The sequence below is a fragment of the Somniosus microcephalus genome, chromosome 1 (assembly GCF_052327205.1).
Source record: "Somniosus microcephalus isolate GS21.2 chromosome 1, FLI_Smic_1.0, whole genome shotgun sequence".
Classification (NCBI taxonomy): Eukaryota; Metazoa; Chordata; class Chondrichthyes; order Squaliformes; family Somniosidae; genus Somniosus; species Somniosus microcephalus.
The window spans coordinates 336,493,351-336,514,214 of NC_140987.1; the positions used below are offsets into that span (position 1 = coordinate 336,493,351).

Consider the following 20,864-nt stretch of genomic DNA (forward strand, 5'->3'; position numbering starts at 1 on the left):
AACACCAGCCTATCCAATCTTTCCTCATAGCTAAAATTCCCCAGCCCAGGTAACATCCTCGTAAATCTCCTCTGCACCCTCTCTAGTGCAATCACATTCTTCCTGTAATACGGTGACCAGAACTGCATGCAATATTCTAGCTGCGGCCTAACTAGTGTTTTATACAGTTCAAGCATAACCTCCCTGATCTTATTTTCTATGCCTCGGCAAATAAAGGCAAGTATCCTGTATGCCTTCTTAACCACAATAGCTACCTGTTCTGCTACCTTCAGGGATCTGTGGACCTGCACTCCAAGGTCCCTCTGATCTTCTGCACTTCTCAGTGTCCTACCATTTATTGTGTATTCCCTTGCCTTGTTCGCCCTCCCCAAATGCATTACCTCACACTCCTCCAGATTGAATTCCATTTGCCACTGTTCTGCCCACCTGACCAATCCATTGATATCTTCCTGCAGTCTACAGCTTTCTTCGACATTATCAAGCACATGGCTAATTTTTGTATCATCTGCAAACTTCTTAATCATACTTCCTACATTCAAGTCCAAATCATTGATATATACCACAAAAAGCAAAGGACCCAGTACTGAGCCCTGTGGAACCCCACTGGAAACAGCCTTCCAGTCACAAAAACACCCTTCGACCATTACCCTTTGCTTCCTGCCTCTGAGCCAATTTTGGATCCAACTTGCAACTTTGCCTTGGATCCCATGGGCTTTTACTTTCATGGCCAGTCTGCCATGCAGGACCTTATCAAAAGCCTTGCTAAAATCCATATTGACGACATCAAATGAACTATCCTCATCGACCCTCCTTGTTACCTTCTCAAAAAATTTAATCAAGTTAGTCAGACACGACCTTCCCTTAACAAATCCATGCTGACTGTTCAAGATTAATCCGTGTCTTTCTAAATGAAGATTTATCATTTCCCTCAGAATTTTTTGCAATAATTTTCCCACCACCGAGGTTAGGCCAGTAATTACTCAGTCTATCTCTTTCGCGCTTTTTAAACAATGGTACCACATTAGCAGTCCTCCAGTCCTCCAGCACCACACCTGTAGCCAGAGGGGATTGGAAAATGATGGTCCGAGCCTCTATTATTTCCTCTCTTACTTCTCTTAACAGTCTGGGATACATTTCATCCAGGCCTGGGGATTTATCCACTTTCAAAGATGCTAAACCCATTAATACATCCTCATTCACTATATTTATTTCATCTAATATTTCACACTTCTCCTACCTGATTGCTATTTCTGCATCGTCCCTCTCTTTTGTGAACACAGATGCAAAGTATTCATTAAGAACCATAACCATGTCTTCTGCCTCCACACACAGGTCACCTTTATGGTCCCTAATAAGCCCTACTCTTACTTTAGTTATCCTCTTGCTTTTAATGTATTTATAAAACATCTTTGGGTTTTCCTTGATTTTACTTACCAATATTTTTTCATGCCCTCTCTTTGATTTCCTAATTTCCTTTTTAATTTCACCCCTGCACTTTCTATACTCCTCTAGGGTTTCTGCAATATTGAGCCCTTGGTATCTGTCATAAGCTTCCCTTTTTTCATTATCCTTCCCTGTATGCCCCTTGACATCCAGGGAGCTCTAGATTTGTTAGTCCCAGCCTTTTTCTTTACCCCCTTGTAGTCTAGTCCTCTAGATATAAAGGCCAGCATCCCATTAGCATTTTAAATTATTTTCTGAATCTGTTCATGACATTTTAATGATCTATGTACCTGGACGGCCAAGTCTCTTTGGACATCCACTGTTTTTAGCTTTTCACCATTTAGAATGTACCCTGTTCGATCCTTCTTTGGTTCTAATTGGGTGACCTCACATTTGCCTACATTAAAATCCATTTAGAAACATAGAAACATAGAAGATAGGAGCAGGAGTAGGCCATTCGGCACTTCGAGCCTGCTCCGCCATTCAATGAGATCATGGCTGATCATCCAAATTCAGTACCCTGTCCCTGCCTTCTCCCCATATCCCTTGATCCCTTTAGCCTTAAGAAATATATCCAACTCTTTCTTGAATATATTTAATGAACTGGCCTCCACCGCCCTCTGTGCCAGAGAATTCCACAGGTTCACCACTCTCTGGGTGAAGAAATTCCTCCTCATTTCAGTCCTAAATGGCTTACCGCTTATCCTTAGACTATGACCCCTGGTTCTGGACTCCCCGGCCATCAGAAACATCCTTTCTGCATCTAGTCTGTCCAGGCCTGACAGAATTTTATAGGTTTCGATGAGATCCCCTCTCAATCTTCTAAACTCCAGTAAGTATAAGCCCAATCGACACAATCTCTCCTCATACGTCATTCCTGCCATCCCAGGTATCAGCCTGGTGAATCTTTGCGGCACTCCTTCCATGGCAAGAACGTCCTTCCTCAGGTAAGGCGACCAAAACTGCACACAATACTCAAGGTGTGGTCTCACCAAGGCCCTGTACAACTGTAGCAAGACATCCTTGTTCCTGTACTCGAACCCTCTTGCTACGAAGGCCAACATACCATTTGCCTTCTTAACCGCCTGCTGCACCTGCATGCTTACCTTCAGCGACTGGTACACAAGAACACCCAGGTCTCTTTGGCAATAGATTGGGAGAAGGGGAAGTGCATTCAAATAATAATCTGCCTTCCTGTTTTTGCCACCAAAGTGGATAACCTCACATTTATCCACATTATAGTGCATTTGCCATGTTTCTGCCCAATCACCCAACCTGTCCAAATCGTACTGGAGTTTCACGACATCCTCCTCACAGCTTACCCTCCCACCCAGCTTTGTGTCGTCTGCAAATTTGGAGACATTACATCCAATTCCCTCGTCCAGATCATTAATATATATTGTGAACAGCTGGGGTCCTAGGACCGATCCTTGCGGTACTCCACTAGTCACTGCCTGCCACTCAGAAAACAACCCGTTTATTCCAACTCTTTGCTTTCTGTCCGCCAACCAGTTCTCTATCCAAGTCAATACCTTGCCCCCAATCCCATGTGCCTTAATTTTGCACGCTAATCTCTTATGTGGGACCTTATTGAAAGCCTTCTGAAAGTCCAAATACACCACATCCACTGGTTCTCCCTTATCTATTTTACCAGTTACATCCTCAAAAAATTCCAGTAGATTAGTCAAGCATGATTTACCTTTTGTAAATCCATGTTGACTTTGTCCGATCCTGTCACTGCTTTCCAAGTGCTCTGCTATTACATCTTTTATAATAGACTCTAGCATTTTCCCCACTACCGAAGTCAGGCTTACCGGTCTACAATTCCCCGCTTTTTCTCTACCACCTTTTTTGAATAGTGGGGTAACATTAGCTACCCTCCAATCCATGGGTACTCTTCCAGAGTCTATCAAGTTCTGGAAGATGATCGGCAATGCATCTACTATTTCTTGGGCCACTTCCTTAAGTACCCTGGATGTAGATTATCAGGCCCTGGGGATTTATCGGCCTTCAGTCCCATCAATTTTCCTAACACCATTTCCCTACACATACTGATTTCTTTCAGTTCCACCCTTTCACCAGACCCTATGTTCCCCGGCATCTCTGGGAGGTTATTTGTGTCCTCCTTTGTGAAGACAGAACCAAAGTATGAATTTAGTTGGTCTGCCATTTCTTAGTTTCCCATTATAAATTCCCCTGATTCTGACTGCAAGGGACCTACGCTTGACTTCACCAATCTTTTTCTCTTCACATATCTATAAAAGCTTTTACAGTCAGTTTTTATGTTCCCTGCTAGCTTACTCTCATATTCTATTTTCCCTTTCTTAATTAATCCCTTTGTCCTCCTTTGTTGAATCCTAAACTGCTCCCAATCCTCAGGATTATTGCTTTTTCTGGCCAATTTATATGTCCTCTCCTTGGATCTTATGCTATCCCTAATTTCCCTTGTTAGCCACGGTTGAGTCACCTTTTTTGTTTTATTTTTATGCCAAACTGGGATGAACAAATTCTGTAGCTCATCCATTCGGTCTTTTGAATGTTTGCCATTGCCTATCCACCGTCAACCCAAGGGGCCTCGTACAACAAGATTGCTAATTAATCCTTTCTCGTTACATAATACCCAGTCTAAGATGGCCTGATCTCTGGTTGGTTCCTCGACATATTGGACCAGGAAACCATCCCGTAAACACTCCAGGAATTCCTCCTCCACAGTATTGTTACTAATTTGGTTGGCCCAATCTATATGTCGATTAAAGTCACCCATGATGACTGCTGTGCCCTTATTGCACGCCACAGTTTTGCCCATTCACTTAATCTGTCGATATCCTTTGTCATTTTATGCTGTCATCTACACTCCCTACAATGCCACCTATCTTTGTGTCATCAGCAAATTTGGATATATGACTTTCTATGCCATCATCTAAGTCATTAATAAATACTGTGAATAGTTGAGGCCTCAACACAGATCCCTGTGGGACACCACTAGTCACATCCTGCCAATTTAAATACCTACCCATTATCCCTACTGCCTGTCTCCTGCTGCTCAGCCAATTTTCTAACCAGGCCAATAATTTGCCCTGAATGCCATGGGTGACCTCTGTCAGATTCTTAACCATGTGGAGGAATAGAGAGATCTAAGGGAACAAATACAGAGATCCTGAAATGTGGTAGTGCAGGTTGAAATGGCCATGATAATGATTCTGGGTTTTTACTCTGGGGTATTGAATATAAAAGCAGGAAGTGAGGTTGAATTTTTACAGGACATTGGCTAAGACACAATCACAAAACTGTGAGTCGTTGTGGCAACCCCTCTGTAGGGAAGATATTGGAGCCAATGAAAAGGCTGCAGAGAAGATTCACCAGAATAATGCCAAGAATTAGAGGTTATAGTTAAGAAGAAATGTTTGAAAGATTGGAGCTTTTTCACTGGAACGGAGGAGATTGAGGAGAGCTAATGGAGGATTTCAAAATTATAACAAGAAAATAGAGAAAGATTGTTTCCAATGGTTGTTGAATTGTTAACGGGGATTTTGATGGAAAATTTTCACTAATAGATCGAAGGGGGAGGTTAGAAAAAATGTTGAGAAAGAGACTTAGTATCATTTAAATGGAAATTGGATAAGTTTCCACATCAACATCACAAAAACAGATTATCTGGCCATTATCACATTGCTGTTTGTGGGAGCTTGCTTTGTGCATATTGGCTGCCGCCTTTCCTACATTACAACAGTGACTGCACGTCAATAGTACATCATTGGCTGTAAAGCGCTTTGGGATGTCCTGACGTTGTGAAAGGCACTATATAAATGCAAGTCTTTCTTTTTTTGAAAAGGAAGAATGTGAAAGGACACATGGAATGGTCAGGGAAATGGGATTAGATTATATAACAGCAGCTAAAGAGCTAGCACTGGCACAGCTGTGATGGGTTGAATGGCCAACCTCTGTCATGCAATTAGAATGATTCTCAGTAGCACAAATTGTATTATAGAAAATACTGGAAATACTCAGAAGGTCAGGCAGCATCTGTGGAGAGAGAAGCTGAGTTAACGTTTCAGGGCGATGACCTTTCATCAGAACTGAAAAAACGTTAGAGATACAACAGGTTTTAATGAACAAAAGGGAAGGTCTGTGATAGGGTGGAAGGCAGGAGAGATTAAAAGACAAAAGGGATGATGGTGCAAGGCAAAATGAGCTGGTAATGGAACATGTAAAACAATAAAAGATGGGTCTAGAAGAGGTGTAAATAGGAATAGCAGAATCATTAACAACTGCCATCTGAAAAATGGGGGCAAAGGTCATGATCTGAAATTGTTAAACTCAATGATGAGTCCGGAAGGCTGTGAAGTGCCTAATTGAAAGATGAGGTGCTGTTCCTCAAGCTTACGTTGAGTTTAATTGGAACAGTGTAGGAGGCCAAAGACAGAGTGGTCAGTTGGGAGTTGAGCAGAGAATTAAAGTGACAGGCGACCGGAAGCTCAGGGTCACGCTTGCGGTCTGAATGGAAGTGTTCCACAAAGCGATCACCCAAACTGCATTCGGTCTCCCCAGTGTATGGGACTAGGAGGAGCAGGTCTGCAGCCTCCGAGCTGCCCAATGTTTCACCGGCCTGAATACAGTGAGCTGCATCAAGATGCCCGTTTGAGGCGGGCAGCTCTCTGGTTCTATTTAACTGAGGTCCGGTCCTTGGAATGGCTCCGGCCTCTTCACTCCCATCACGGGTGGGCAAACGGCGCTCTCCACTGGTCGGCCGTCTGAAAGGGAAAATCTGCCCCGATGTGAGAGAATCTGTCAGAGGATATCATAGTGCAGGCAGACAAGAATCGATAGATTTCCCAATCCTCACTATCCAACAGCTCTTGTACAAGAAGGTTTTCCAGCAGCTCAATTAACTGAAACACGTCAAATACAGGGGGTCAAATTCAACAGTGATCATAGTATCATAAGGTTTAGATTAGCTATGGAAAAGGACAGGGAGCAATCTAGAGTAAAAATACTTAATTGGAGGGAGACAAATTTCAGTGGGACTTGAACGGATCTGGCCCGGGTAAATTGGAATCAACGATTGGCAGGCAAAATGAATGGAACAACAGGCTGCCTTTAAAGAGGAGATAGTTCGGGTACAGTCGAGGTAAATTCCCACTAGGGGGAAAAGTAGGGCAACTAAAGTCAGAGCTCTCTGGATGATGAAAGAGATAGAGAATATGATGAAGCAGAAAAAGAGCGCATATGACATATGTCAGGTCGAGAATACATCTAAGAATCAGGCTAAATATAGAAAGTTCAGAGGAGAAGTGAAAAAGAAAGTAAGAGGGACAAAGAGAGGGTCTGAGAATAGATTGGCAGCTAACATAAAAGGTAATCCAAAGGTCTTCTATAGGCATATAAATAGTAAACGGGTAGTAAGAGGAGGGGCGGAGCTAATTAGGGACCAAAAAGGAAACCTACGCATTGAGGCAGAGGGTATGGCTGAGGTGCTAAATGAGTACTTTGTGTTGTGTCTCCTTGTGTTCTTATTACTATGTAATACAGACACTTTTAACTCATTTAGTTTATGACTTTCACTCAGTTGTATTCTTGCTTTTATGATGTTGCTGCCGCATGGTGCGGAGTGATACAAGATGTCCGACCTTGCACTGCCACTGCCTTTCACAGTGTGCTGCATAGCAATATAAATACACTAACCAAAGTAGTTCCATATAACGATGTAACAAGTAGTTCCATTTAATGATGTAACATCCCTCTCTCAAAAAAAAACTAAAACATGAAATTTAATTTAATTTAAAAAATATTGTATCTAAACTATTATTATCAAATACAAAGAATCGTGAGTTTTCTTTTCTTATTCGCAATATCGCTCAGGTGGTTGGATGTTGTCCCTCCATCTTGTGGATTTGGTGGTGACCACTCCTCTCTGCGGTGTTTTGGTGTGTTCCGCTCTTGTTGTTGTTGCTGTCACACTTGGAGTTGGAGTGTGCATGCTCATGGTTGTTTGCTTTGTGGCGCTTGTTTCTGGCATTGTACTGCTTGTGATAGCTGGTGTTGTCAGTGTTCTCGATGTTGTGTGCTGCTTAACCAGTTCAGGTGAAGTCTGATGTGGAGTCTGTTCCGTCTGTATTGTTTACCAGTTTCGGTCTCTACGAAGTAGGATCTTGGAGTATCAGCTTTTCCAATGACCTTGGTTGGATTCCAGGTTTTCAACACCGAGTCTTGCACATGCACTGATTGCCCATTCAGCAATTCTGGTAGCATCTTTGCATGTTTGTCGTAATGTTTGCTCCCTGCGACTTGTGCTTCTGTCAGCTTCTGTCTGAAGTCCTCCTGGTCCTGGGGAGGATGTATTTTTGCTGGTAGGGTAGTCTTAAACTTCCTCCCATTCAGCAATTCCGCAGGTGATTCCATGTCTGCTTTCAGTGGTGTTGATCTGAGTAATAGGAGGGCAAGGTCTTGGTCTTCCCCCATCTCACTGCTTTTGATGAGAGTTCTCTTGACAGTCTGGATCTGTCTTTCGATGAACTCATGTCCCCTTGGGAAACGTGGGGATGAGGTTACTATTTTGAACCCATACTTTTCTGCCAGAGCTCTGAATTCACTCGATGAGAACTGGGTTCCATTGTCACAGATTACCTTTTCCGGGATTCCTTGTTCAGCAAACAAGCTCTTTGCAATTCTGGTAGTAGTTGTGGCTCTCAGATCTTTCATCCTTCTCACAAAAGGAAACTTGGAATAGCAATCTGTCACTATGAGATACCATTCTTGATTGCACATGAAGAGATCTGCCCCAACAGTGTGCCATGGTCTTGACAGTATTTCACTAGGTATCATCTCCTCTTTCTGTTGTGCATTTCTGTATTTCTGGCATATACCACATGCAGAAACCATCTGTTTGATATTTTTGTACATGCCTATCCAGTATACAGCTGATCTGGCTCTCAGCTTGCATGTCTCCATTCCCATGTGGCCTTCATCTATTAGATGGAGAAGTTCTGTCTGCATCGTCTTTGGCACGATGATACTCTATCCATCAAGGAGAATACTGTCTTCTATTTTGATGTCGTCTCTAATCGTCCAGTGTTGACGAATTGTCGCCTGTACCTGCTGGATTCTCTCTGGCCACCCCTGTATCAATTGTTGTGTGAGTAGTTGCAATTCCTCATCTTTGCTAGTCTCATTTCTGATTTGACTGAGCTTTGTAGGGGTAACACTCACTAGGTGGTGGATTTTTACTGTTAGACCCTCCACCTCGTGTTTCTCATATGGTGACAATCGAGACAACGCATCTGCTAGCACCATTTCCTTTCCTGGCTTATATTTAAGCGTGAAGTCGTAGCTTTGGAGCCTTAGAAGTAGTCTTTGCAGTCTTGTAGGTGCTTTGCACAGATTCTTCTTGTAGATCTGTTCTAGTGGACGATGGTCACTCTCTACTGTAAACTGCCTTCCATACAGGTATGTATGGAATTTCTCACATCCATATACTACTGCTAATAGTTCCCTTTCTATGTTGGCGTATCTCATCTCGGCTAACGTCAAGGCCTTTGATGCGAAAGCTATTGGCTTTCCTTCCTGCACAAGAGCTGCCCCTAGTCCTCTGGTAGAAACATCTACTTGTAGAGTGACTGGTTTTCTTCTGTCATAATATGACAGACTTGTTTCTTTGCACAATTCTTTAAGTTATTTGAAATTCCTTTCATGTAATTCAGACCACTGGTATTCGGCGTCTTCTTTCATTAGCTCTCTGAGATTTGTTGTATGTTCCGACATGTTTGGGATGAAAGAACTCATGTATTGGACCAAGCCGTGGTAACTCCTCAGCTCTTTCTTATCTTTGGGTGGTTTCATTTCAGCAATTGCCGCAATCTTCTCAGGACTTGGCTTGACTCCCTCTGGTGTGTAAATCATACCGAAGAATTGGCATTCCTTGACTTTAACTATGCACTTATCAGCGTTTAACTTGATGCCAGCCTTCCTGGTACACTCCATGGCCTCATGTAGGTGCATATCATGGTCTCTTTCATCTGCTCCATAGATCTGAATATCATCAGCTATTCCTATAGCTCCTCCACAGCCTCTGTATGTCTCGTCTACTTTCTGTTGAAAGATATCTTGACTGACCTTCAATCCGAATGGTAGCCGCAGGAATTTGTAATGCCCAAATGGTGTGTTGAATGTTGTCAGTGTTGTTGATTCCTCATCCAACTTCACGTTCCAATATCCATTTCTGGCATCTAGTTTTGAGAAAACCTTGGCTCCTGCCAGTGATGGCGTAATCTCCTCTAGCGTTGGGGTGGGATAGTGGTCCCTCTTTATTGCCTGGCTTAGATCTTTGGGGTCCAAACATATTCTGAGATGCCTGTTTAGCTTTTCTCGTACCACAATTGAGTTTACCCAGCCTGTGGGTTCAGTGACCTTTACGATCACTCCCTTTTCTTCCATCTCCTTTAGCTCTCTTTGAAGCTTTGTCTTCAGCTCAATGGGTACTTTTCGTGGAGCATTGATAACGGGCTTTACCTCTGGATCGATGGTGATGTGGTATTGGAAATCTCCGAAACATCCCACTGTATCATCTTTTTTACTCTTGATTTGTGGGCGATTCTCCAGCCGGGTGTTGCTGTCTATCCTCAGTGACGTTTCCGTCAGCTCGTGATTCACTGAGATCAATCTCAACTTCTCGCAGCTGTTTAATCCCAGGATCCCTCAGTGTCGGTGACATAGAACATGCAGTTGATGTTCTTTCTTTTATGTGTCCCTTTGACGAAGGTTGTTCTGAGTTGTTTAATCTCACTCCCCCCGTATGCTGTCAGCATGACATTACTTGCCTTTAAACAACCCTTTTTCGGGTAGCCATCTTCTCTCAAGTTTTCGGGAAAGATCTGCTGGTACAGTCTCAATGGGAGAATGTTGCTCTGGGCCCCTGTGTCCAGCTTCAACTTTAAGTTAATGGTTGTGGGCTGATCTTTGACCCTCTTTTCGATTTGGATGATGGTGTGCAATTCTCTCTTCAGAGTATTTTCCACTCTGGACATCTCATGAAGCTGTACCTTTATGGTTTCGATGTTTAGTGTATTGTCATGACCATAATCTTCATCATCCTGTTCATCCATGGCATGGATATCGTGTTTCTTTCTCTGGTTCTGCTGTCCGCCTTTGTTTTTGATGTATGTTCCTTCTTTCTTCATTCTACACCTCTTTTCCCAGTGGTTTAGTTTGCCACATGCATTGCAGCTTGTCCCATATGCTGGAGATTTCCTCCTGTCTGTATAATCGTGCGGTCTTCCACAGTTTCTGCACATGTTTCTCCCATTGTCATGTGCATGTCTTTGTGTGTTGTACTTTTCTCTCACTGTATCCACTCTGTTGTCCGTCTCAGAAGCCGTCCGCATGTCAGCCGTTTGAGAAATCAGCGTTCTCATTTGCTGCTTCATGGCTTCATGAGCTCTTGCAGTACCTATAGCCTTTGTTATTTCGAGCTTTTCTTTCCCTATCAGGGCTTTTTGTACCTCTGCATGCGCTGACCCCCATATCAGCTGGTCCACAAGCCTTTCCTCTATTTCCTTAAATAAACACTTGCTGGCTTCATTTCTCAGCCTTGTCAGGAAATTGTCAGCTGTTTCACCGGGTTCCTGTCTTAGACTCTGGAATTTGTATCTGTGTATACTGTGATTAGATTTAGGCTCTAGATGGTTGCTGAATTTCTCAAAGATTGTCGCAGGGTTTTCATTTTCCTCTTCAGTCAAACTCCAGCTATTATACAAATCTAGACCTTTTTCTCCTGTCCACAACAGAATGTAACTAACCTTTTCTTCGTTGGCAGTACCCTTCAGGAAGCTTTCGAATGTAAGGTCACATTTCTGTTTGAACTTGCGGAATGCCTCCACTATATCGTCGGCTTCCCAGTTCATGAGGGGTTGCATTTGCACAGTCAGTGCAGCGGCAGCCGCCATCTTAGTTGCCCATACGATTCACGCTCAATCACCACAGACACCGGCACTCACGATCAGCTCATATATTCACTTTTCGTCTTATTCGTAGTTCGTATGGCACAAGTTGTACTCACTTATACTGCTGCCACCATGTTGTGTCTCCTTGTGTTCTTATTACTAAGTAATACAGACACTTTTAACTCATTTAGTTTATGACTTTCACTCAGTTGTATTCTTGCTTTTATGTTGTTGCTGCTGCATGGTGCGGAGTGATACAAGATGTCCGACCTTGCACTGCCACTGCCTTTCACAGTGTGCCGCATAGCAATATAAATACACTAACCAAAGTAGTTCCATATAACGACGTAACAAGTAGTTCCATTTAACGATTTAACACTTTGCATCTGTCTTTACCAAGGAAGAGGATATTACCAAAGTCATAGTGAAAGAGGAGGTAGTGGAGATACTGGATGGGGTAAGAATTGATAATGATGAGGTACTAGATAGGCTGCCTGAACTTAAAGTAGATAAGTTACCAAGGCCAGATGGATGCATCCTAGGATGGTGAGGAAAGTGGAGGAAGAAATCACGGAGGGACTGGCCATAATCTTCCAAACCTCCTTAGAAACTGGGGTAGTGCCAGAGGACTGAAGAATTGCAAATGTTACACCCTTGTTCAAAAAGGGTCTAAAGATAAACCCAGCAACTATAGGCCAGTCAGTTAAACCTCGGTAGTGGGGAGGCTTTTAGAAACAATAATCAGGGACATAATTAACAGTCACTTGGACAAGTGTGGATTAATTAAGTAAAGCCAGCATGGATTTGTTAAAGGCAAATCATGTTTAACCAACTTGATCAAATTTTTGATGAGGTAACAGAGAGTGTTGATGAGGGCAATGTGGTTGATGTGGTGTACATGGACTTCCAAAAGGCGTTTGATAAAGTGCCACATAATAGGCTTGCCAGCAAAGTTGATGCCCATGGAATAAAAGGGACAGTGGCAGCATGGATGTGAAATTGGCTAAGTGACAGGAAACAGAGAGTAGTGGTGAACGGTTGTTTTTTGAACTGGAGGAAGGTATTCAGTGGTGTTCCCCAGGGGTCGGTACTAGGACCACTGCTTTTCTTGAAATCTATTGATGACTTGGATGTGGATTGGGGCACAATTTCAAAATTTGCAGATGACACATAACTTGGAAGTATAGAGAACAGTGAGGAGGATAGTGATAGACTTCAAGAGGACCTAGATAGGCTGGTGGAATGGGCGGACACGTGGCAGATGAAATTTAATGCAGAAAAGTGTGAAGTGATACATTTTGGTCGAAAGATTGAGGAGAGGAAATATAAACTAAGGGTACAATCCTAAAGGGGGAGCATGAACAGAGAGACCTAGGGGTATATGTGCACAAATCATTGAAGGTGGCAAGGCATATTGAGAAAGCAAGTTAAAAAAGCTTACGGGATACTACGCTTTCATGAATAGAGGTATAGAGTACAAAAGCATGGAAATTATGATGAAGCTGTATAAAACACTGGTTTTTCCTCAACGGGAGTTTGTATCCAATTCTGGCCACCGCTCTTTAGGAAGGATGTGAAGGTCATAGAGAGGGTGCAGAAAAGATTTACGAGAATGATTCCAGGGATGAGGGACTTCAGTTACGTAGATAGACTGGGGAAGCTGGGGTTTTTCTCCTTGGAGCAAAGAAGGTTGACAGGAAATTTGATGGTGCTGTTGAAAATCATGAGGGGTCTGGACAGAGTAAATAGAGAGAAACTGTTCCCATTGGCAGAAGGGTCAAGAACCAAAGGACACAGATTTAAGGTGATTGGCAAAAGATCCAAAGGCGACATAAGAAAAAGCTTTTTTACGCAGCGAGTGGTTAGGATCTGGAAGGCACTGCCTGAAATGGTGGTGGAGGCCGACTCAATCATGGCTTTCAAAAGGGGGTTGGATAAGTACCTGAAAGAAAAACATTTGCAGGGCTACGGGGAAAGGGCAGAGGAGTGGGACTAGCTGAGATGCTCTTGCAGAGAGCCGGCACGGGCTCGACGGGCCGAATGGCCTTCTTCCGTGCTGTAAGCATTCTATGATTCACACTGTGGCGGGTGCGTAAAATGGGTTGCAGTGATCACTGGCAGTCATACATCCCACTGAAGTCATTGAAAATCGTCGGGGTGTATAACTAGCGGATGATCAGCTGCTGCCCAGTTGTGTTCCTGCTGAAGGTGTAGGAATCAACGGATTCCGAACTGAATCACTGAGGTCAAGTCAGTTCAGTAAATCAACCGAATTTAATTACACAAGTGAACAAAACAAAAACATGCAGGAGCAACAGCAACAGGTCTATACAGCAGCTTGTTCCACGAGGTCTGAACCCAGGACCTCCCACTCTCTGACGTCATCACGTCATCACATTTCCCGCCGTTCGGGACATCACGTGACCAACGTGATGACGTCATCGCGTTGTTTCAGGGCTTTTACAGAAAGCCTGTTTACACTCAGCAAACGAACATAGATGCTGTAACATTGGTTTAAAGACAGTTATGCATTTCTACAGGAGTTCATTGGTGGTTTTGCCACAAAGGTACATTTCACCCTCAGGATCTTCATTGATGAGATCTGGTTTTGAGCAGTGGCTGACATCATTGTATCTCCTGAATCTCATAGTAACCCCTTGACACTACACTGACCTAAAGTGACCTCATCACATGACCTCCATCTTCAACAACATAAGACTAAACATAGCAGTGAAATAGATGGATTCATTTCACAAACCTTCCTAATGGTATATGAATTATCATAAACACTCGCTAGAGTTAGAAAACGTGATTCATCAAATGTAAGTTCTGGGATAGAATTACTGCTGCTGATATTCAAGAAAGAAAAGAAACAATTGTATTTTTATAACACCTTTCACAGCCTCAGGATGTCTCAAAGCCCTTTACAACCAATGAAGTACTTTTGAAGTGTAGTCACTGTTGTAATGTAGGGAACCTGGAAGCCAATTCGTGCACAGAAAAGTCCCACAAACACCAATGTGACAATGAACAAATAATCTGTTTTCGTGATATTGGTTGAGGGATTAATATTGGACAGAACACCAAGGAGAACTCTCCTGCTCTTCTACGATATAGTGCCATGTGATCATTTATATCCACTTGAGGGGGCAGACTTGGCCTTGATTTAACTTCTCATTGGAAAGACAGCACCTCTGACAGTGTAACACTCCCTCAGTACTGTACTGGAGTGACAACCTAGATTTTATGCTAATGTTGCTGGAGTGGGACTTGAATCCACAACCTCCTGACTCAGAGGCGAGACTGCTACCAACAGAGCCACAGCTAAAACAAGCATTGCACCCATTTTACAGGCGTGAAACGGGTGTATGAGGGGCCAATATGGCGGGTAGCATTTGGCTCTCACTCCATACTGGAAGAGCGCCACCCACCATATTGGTAAAAGCTCCTGTAGAGGCATTCAGGATCTGACCTGAAACAGACTTTTACATATGGAAAACACGGACCTGAGGCCTGTCTGAGGCCTTCTTTACAAACTGTGTTAGTGACTGACCCAGCATGCTCCGTGCCGACTGCTGTAGTATTTTCAAGCACTTGGCAGACAAACCAGTGGACCTTAAAGGGACAGCTAGAGGCTGCATCTTGAAAGGTAAGTTCTAATTTGTTTAAGTACCTCATTGTGGAGCCGGGAGGCTCAGGATTGCGCTCCCAGACTCTGCTCACACCCGATCTTCATTCTTCCTGGGACTGGCGAGCTCCCTCTGGGGCCACGACTGGTGCCCGCACCTTGCTGGTAATAAACAAATGAGGCGGGTGGACCAATTCCCCATGGTCCTGGCACCGGCCCCGTTAGACACGTGCAGCATGAGCAGCACTGGGATCGTGCACCGATTCAGGCACAATCCAATCTCTAGGCTCATATAAAACTTCCTTTTATAAAAGTGGAAAGTGATTGGTTAAATGAAGTAATGTCATTCTTACCTAAAGCTGCAAATTGAGTGTCGAGTCCCAGAGTGAGCAGCATGAAGAAAAATAAAATGGACCATAAAGGTGCCCATGGCAACTGTGCAAGAGCCTCTGGGTAAGCAATGAAAGCCAAACCGAAACCTAAACAGTGGATACAATAGAAATGGTGCAATTAATGGTGCTTAAAAGAAAAATACTCTAAACTGGTGTTATTTATTTTGAACCCATTAATTCATTTAGAATCCAGATTGTGAAAATGTATCACATTTTGCTCAGTACTTGTGTATTCGGTCTGAGATTTTGTAATTTCTTTGAATCAGGGTGAGTGATGTGATGTCAGTGCTGGGGAATGGGGCAGTTTCCATTTTAGGCCCCAGTTTTGTAATTACAGTTATATCCGTACTCAACCACAGCCTCACCTCCACCTTTGATATCCTATTCCCATTAAAACCATTACTCTCTCACCCTGACCATTCCCCCGGTATGGCTCTCATCTCCACTTCCGTAAGCCCAAGGGATGCAGACTTGAATGGATATGACGGAAACTGGTTTAGCCTTTCACCGGCAGATCTGGCTGGACCACATAAAGCACGATCAGGTCCTGTTCGCGTCGGTCAAAGCTGCTCACTATTCCAGGATCATCATGGAATGCAAAGATAATCCGTGGCATCTTTCCTCTACTTCAAAATATCCTAAACCCCTCTCCCCCATCTCCTCCACCAACATGTGCAAGGAGCTCATGAAATTATTTGTCACCAAGAGACCATCCAATCTGCTGCCTCTGCAGCTTCCCTAACTTCCCCTCACCCACCTGGCCAAATTTCCTCTACGGTTCCCCCATGCCCTAGCACTGAACTCACATCTTTCTCTATTTTCTCTCCTATCTCCGCTCATGCCCTCTCCAAGCTCATCTTGTCCATGAGACCCATCTCCTGCTCCCTTGACCCTATTCCCACTAAACTGCTGACCACCCAACTCCCCTTCCTGGCTCCCATGTTAGCTGGTATTGTTAAAGGTTCTCTGTCCTCAGGTACCGTGCCCCTCTCCTTCCGATCTGCCATCATCTCCCCTTTCCTCAAAAAACAACACTTGACCCCTCTGTCCTTGCAAACTGCCACCCCATCTCTAACATCCCTTCCTTCTCCAAAGTCCTTGAACGTGCTGTCGCCTCCCAAATCTGTGCCCATCTTTCCAGGAACTCCATGTTTGAATCGCCCCAATCAGGTTTCCACCCCTGCTACAGTACCTAATGGAATTAGTGCTTTCTCCCAACATTTCCACACAGTTACTTATATCTTTGACAAAATAGCAAAGAGTGGAATTGAATTCTCTGCGTCATTACTTAATTACAAAGGGGAATGTGTTTTTTCTAGGAAGATCAAAGGAAATAAATGAAAGTGTCTGACTTCCTCACAGGAAGAATAATAAACTGAAAGAGAAAATTTAATTGAGGTAAAGATATTCTCTGAAAATAACAAAACTGTCTAATGTTGCATCTTAAACCTCTCTGTCTCTGAAGCTTAATACATTGTAAAGGCTTAATTTTCTTGCTTGTTTATTTTGTCTTTTACATTAATTTGCAATCTCAGATTCTCTTTGGGGATTGGGTGGTGCAATGGGATGGACATTGGTCTTACTTCTCCGATCTGGCACCAAATCCAGCCCAGACTGATGGGATTAATGTCTCCACTGACTGCTGAGTGTAAGGGTCCTACATGGAAAGAGTTTGGGCAGTCTCCATCCTGGTCCTAGTGGGCATGGGCCCACAGCACAAAACTGACACTGAATTGGCCACATCACTTGGAGAGGCCCCAGGGTGGCTGGTATGGGCAATGGGAAAATGTCACACCGGTGCAACCTCTTCTGAGGGTGGGTCTGAGGCACATTGTTGGGGCAGAGTAGTGGGATCTTTACCCTGCAACAAAAATAACTTGTATTTAATAGCACCTTTAATGTAGTAAAATGTCCCACAGCGCTTCACAGGAGCATTAACAAAATTTGACACCGAGCCACCTAAGGAAATATTGGGGCAGATGACCAAAAGCTTCCAGCACAGGCTTGATGGGCCGAATGGCCTCCTTCTGTGCTGTAACCATTCTATGATTCTATGATTCAAAGTGGTAGGTTTTAAAGAGCATCTTAAAGGAGAAAAGAGAGGTAGAGAGGTGGAGAAGTTTAGGGAGATAATTCCAGAGCTTAGGGACTTGACAGCTGAAGGCATGGCCGCCAATGGTGGAGTGATTAAAAGGCAAATCAAAATAGTTCAAGAGAAATGCATTCCACTAAAAGCCAAAAAAACACAAGCTAATTATGGGGCACCGTGGATGAGTAAAGACTTAATGGGAAAATTGAATCTAAGAAAAAGACGTACAAGAATTATTTAGAAACTCAAGGAGAGGAGGACAAACGGGAATCTGAATAACTGAGGAGGAGAAGTTAAAACACCCATCAGGAAGGCAGAGAACAATTACAAAATCAAAATATCAAGCAATATAAAAAATAATAAAATGTGTTCTATAGAAACATTAATAAAAAAAGCAAAATTTAAGTAGGGATAGGGCCATTAAAGGATGAGCAAGATAAACTGACACAGAAATGCCAGAAGTATTGAATAACTACTTTGCCTCAGTTTATATTAAAGAAGATAACAAAATAGACACTTCACTAGAGGATGAGATTAAAAAGAATATTAATACAGTTGGGATAGAGAGAGAGAAAATAATGGACAAATTAGCAAAACTAAAACAGAATAAAACCCCAGGTCCAGATGGGATACACCCACGCATACTCAAGGAGACTGGGATGAGGTAGCAGAGGCACTAGTTTATATATACAAAAGTTCCATAGAGGAGGGGTAATGCCAGAGGACTGGCGGACATCTAATGTTGTTCCTAGATACACAAAGGGAGATAGAACAAAACCTGGGCTTAATGTCAGTGGTAGGCGAGATACTGGAATCTAGACTAAAAGAAGTGATAGAAGAGCATCTAGAGACAGAAAATATTTTTGAAAAAGTCAGTATGGATTCCGATAGCCTAAGTTATGCTTAACTAACCTGATAGAATTCTTTGAAGAGGTAATTTACATTACTGATTTGTACTTTGGAATAAGTAACTCAAAATCAGCATTTTCAGATGATACCAAAATGGGGGGTACAGCTAACACTGAGGAAGAATGCAACACAATACAAGAAGCATTAGAAAATTGCAGAGTGGGCAGTTTAGTGACAAATGAACTTTAACATAGGTAAATGTGAGGTGATGCAGTTAGGTAGGAAAATGAGAAACACACCGACACCTTAGAACACAAGAAACTGAACAGGGTAGAAGAGCAAAGGGATCTTGGGATACAGGTGAACAAATCATTAAAAACAGCATCACAGGTCAGCAAAGCAATTAAAAATGATAACAAAGCACTGGGATTTATTTCATGGGGTATAGAATTCAAAAGTAGTGAAGTTATGTTGAACATGTATAGGAACCTGGTCAGGCCACACTTAGAGCCCTGTGCACAATTCTGGTCTCCATACTATAAAAAGGACATAGAAACACTGGAGAAAGTGTAAAAAAGATTTACAAGGATGGTGCCAGAACTGAGAGTTTACAGTTTTGGGGAAAGATTGAACAGGTTGGGACATTTTTCTTTAGAAATGAGAAGACATAGAGGAGACCTGACAGAGGCTATTAATATTTTGAATAGGTTGGACAGAGTAGATGTAGAGAGAATCCAAAACTAGGGACCATAAATACAAGATAGTTACTAATAAATTCAATAAAGAGTAATTTCTTTACTCAGAGAGAGGTTAGAATGTGGAACTCGCTACCACAGGAAGTGGTTGAGGCAAATAGCTTAGATGCTTTCAAAAGGAAACTAGATGAGTACATGAAAGAAAAGGGAATGGAAGAATATGCTGAAATGTTGAGATGAGGGAGATGGAATGGGAGCAGACTCGTGTGGAGTATAAACACCAGCACTGACTAGTTGGGCCGAATGGCCTCTTCTGTGCTGTATATTCTGTGTAAATCTATGGACTCTCCACAACTGGCCTACCACCACAGTTTGCTCTTGCTCACTTGTGAAGTGTGAGTCACCAGGTGAAAACCCAACTATGAGGGGAATTTTAACATGGTGGAGCGCGTGGCTTTGGGTGCTGGTGGGCGGTTAGATCGGGGGAAATGACAGCGCATCGGGAAGCTGGCTTCAACCTGCCAACTTCCGCATTTCAAGTGAGCATGTTAGACTGCGTGCTCACAACCCCCTCGGGAGAAGCAGATCGCCAATTAGAATATGTTAATTGATCAATTAGAGCGATATTTACACACACTTTAACGTTTAACATCGGGTCCACGAGTTTCCCGGGCTTAATGAATGCCGCCAGTTAAGGCAAGGTGAGAGCACAGCGGCAATTGAGGGGCTGAATCAAACTCGAGGAAATACTGCATTGAATACTCAGTGCTCACAGCTGCTTTCTTACCTGCTCATGGGAAAAGGTTTGTTCACACTACTTTTGCTGAGAGGTTACTTTCTACACTTTGGAGATTTTCTCAATCACATCAGGATGGGTGGTGCTATGGCTGCCTTAGATTGGACCCCAGACATGGAGCAATATGACCACCAGCACCAGCTCCAGCCTGCTGTTCAGAGACCTGTAGCTGGACAGCAGAGAGGGCAGCAACAGAGAGGGGAGGAGCCGCAGAGAGGGGAAGAGCAGAGAGGGCAGCAACAGAGAGGGGAGCCACAGAGAAGGGAGCAGCAGAGAGGGGAGCAGAAGCGAGGGGAGGAGCAGAGAGGGGAGGAGCAGAGAGGGGAGCCGCAGAGAGGGGAGCCGCAGAGAGGGGAGCCGCAGAGAGGGGAGCTGAGAGAGGAGAACGCCAGAGAGGGAACAAGGCAAAGAGCTCAAATCCTCCATGGGCGATTTGGAGAGGGAGGGGAGGAGGAAGACGAGGAGGAGGAAATTGATGAGGGAAATGTACCTCCAGCTAATCACACTGCTCCTCGGGATGCCAGGGATGCCCTTGTTAATAAGCAGCGGCCACTCTTCCTGCACCACCCCCCACCCCCACCAATGCCACTGACACAAAGCAGTCCTGCAAACAACCAACCAGCCCTTGCACACCACCGATTGGTCCCCATCAATTCATGTCTTCCCTTTCATCATCAAACAAGTTAAAAAGCAACTTGCCACCCAGCAACCAAGAATGAACAAGACGGGAAAGTGGTGCAAAAGATTAATATTTATGTGACCTTACTAAACAACAGAAACTTAACAACACAACGTTTTCTCATACACCCTTGTGCACCTACAAAGCCTTACTCTTCCTTTTCCTGCTATTCCTACATTATGCAATTCCTGTGGTTGAGCAGAGGTAGAGGCAGGCTGCTCAGATACCTGCTCTGACTGCTGAGATGCTCTTAGCCGATGCCCTCTGGGTTTCGGAGCCCAGGAGGGCCCCGCCAAAGACTGCTCCACCTGCATCTGTGAAGGGGCAGACCCAGCCATCGGGACACGAGGCAGCATGT

The 20,864-nt window shown here is 43.6% G+C and overlaps 1 protein-coding gene across 1 annotated transcript in view; it reads right to left on the reverse strand.

Annotated features, from left to right (window-relative positions):
- The window catches only part of LOC147124921 (sodium- and chloride-dependent neutral and basic amino acid transporter B(0+)-like), a 93,408-nt gene that overhangs the window by 15,625 nt on the left and 56,919 nt on the right, over positions 1–20,864 (reverse strand). The window contains exon 8 of the mRNA XM_085988530.1: positions 15,360–15,485. Within this exon, the coding sequence (XP_085844656.1) occupies positions 15,360–15,485 (126 nt within the window). The remainder of the gene's footprint in view (positions 1–15,359; positions 15,486–20,864) is intronic.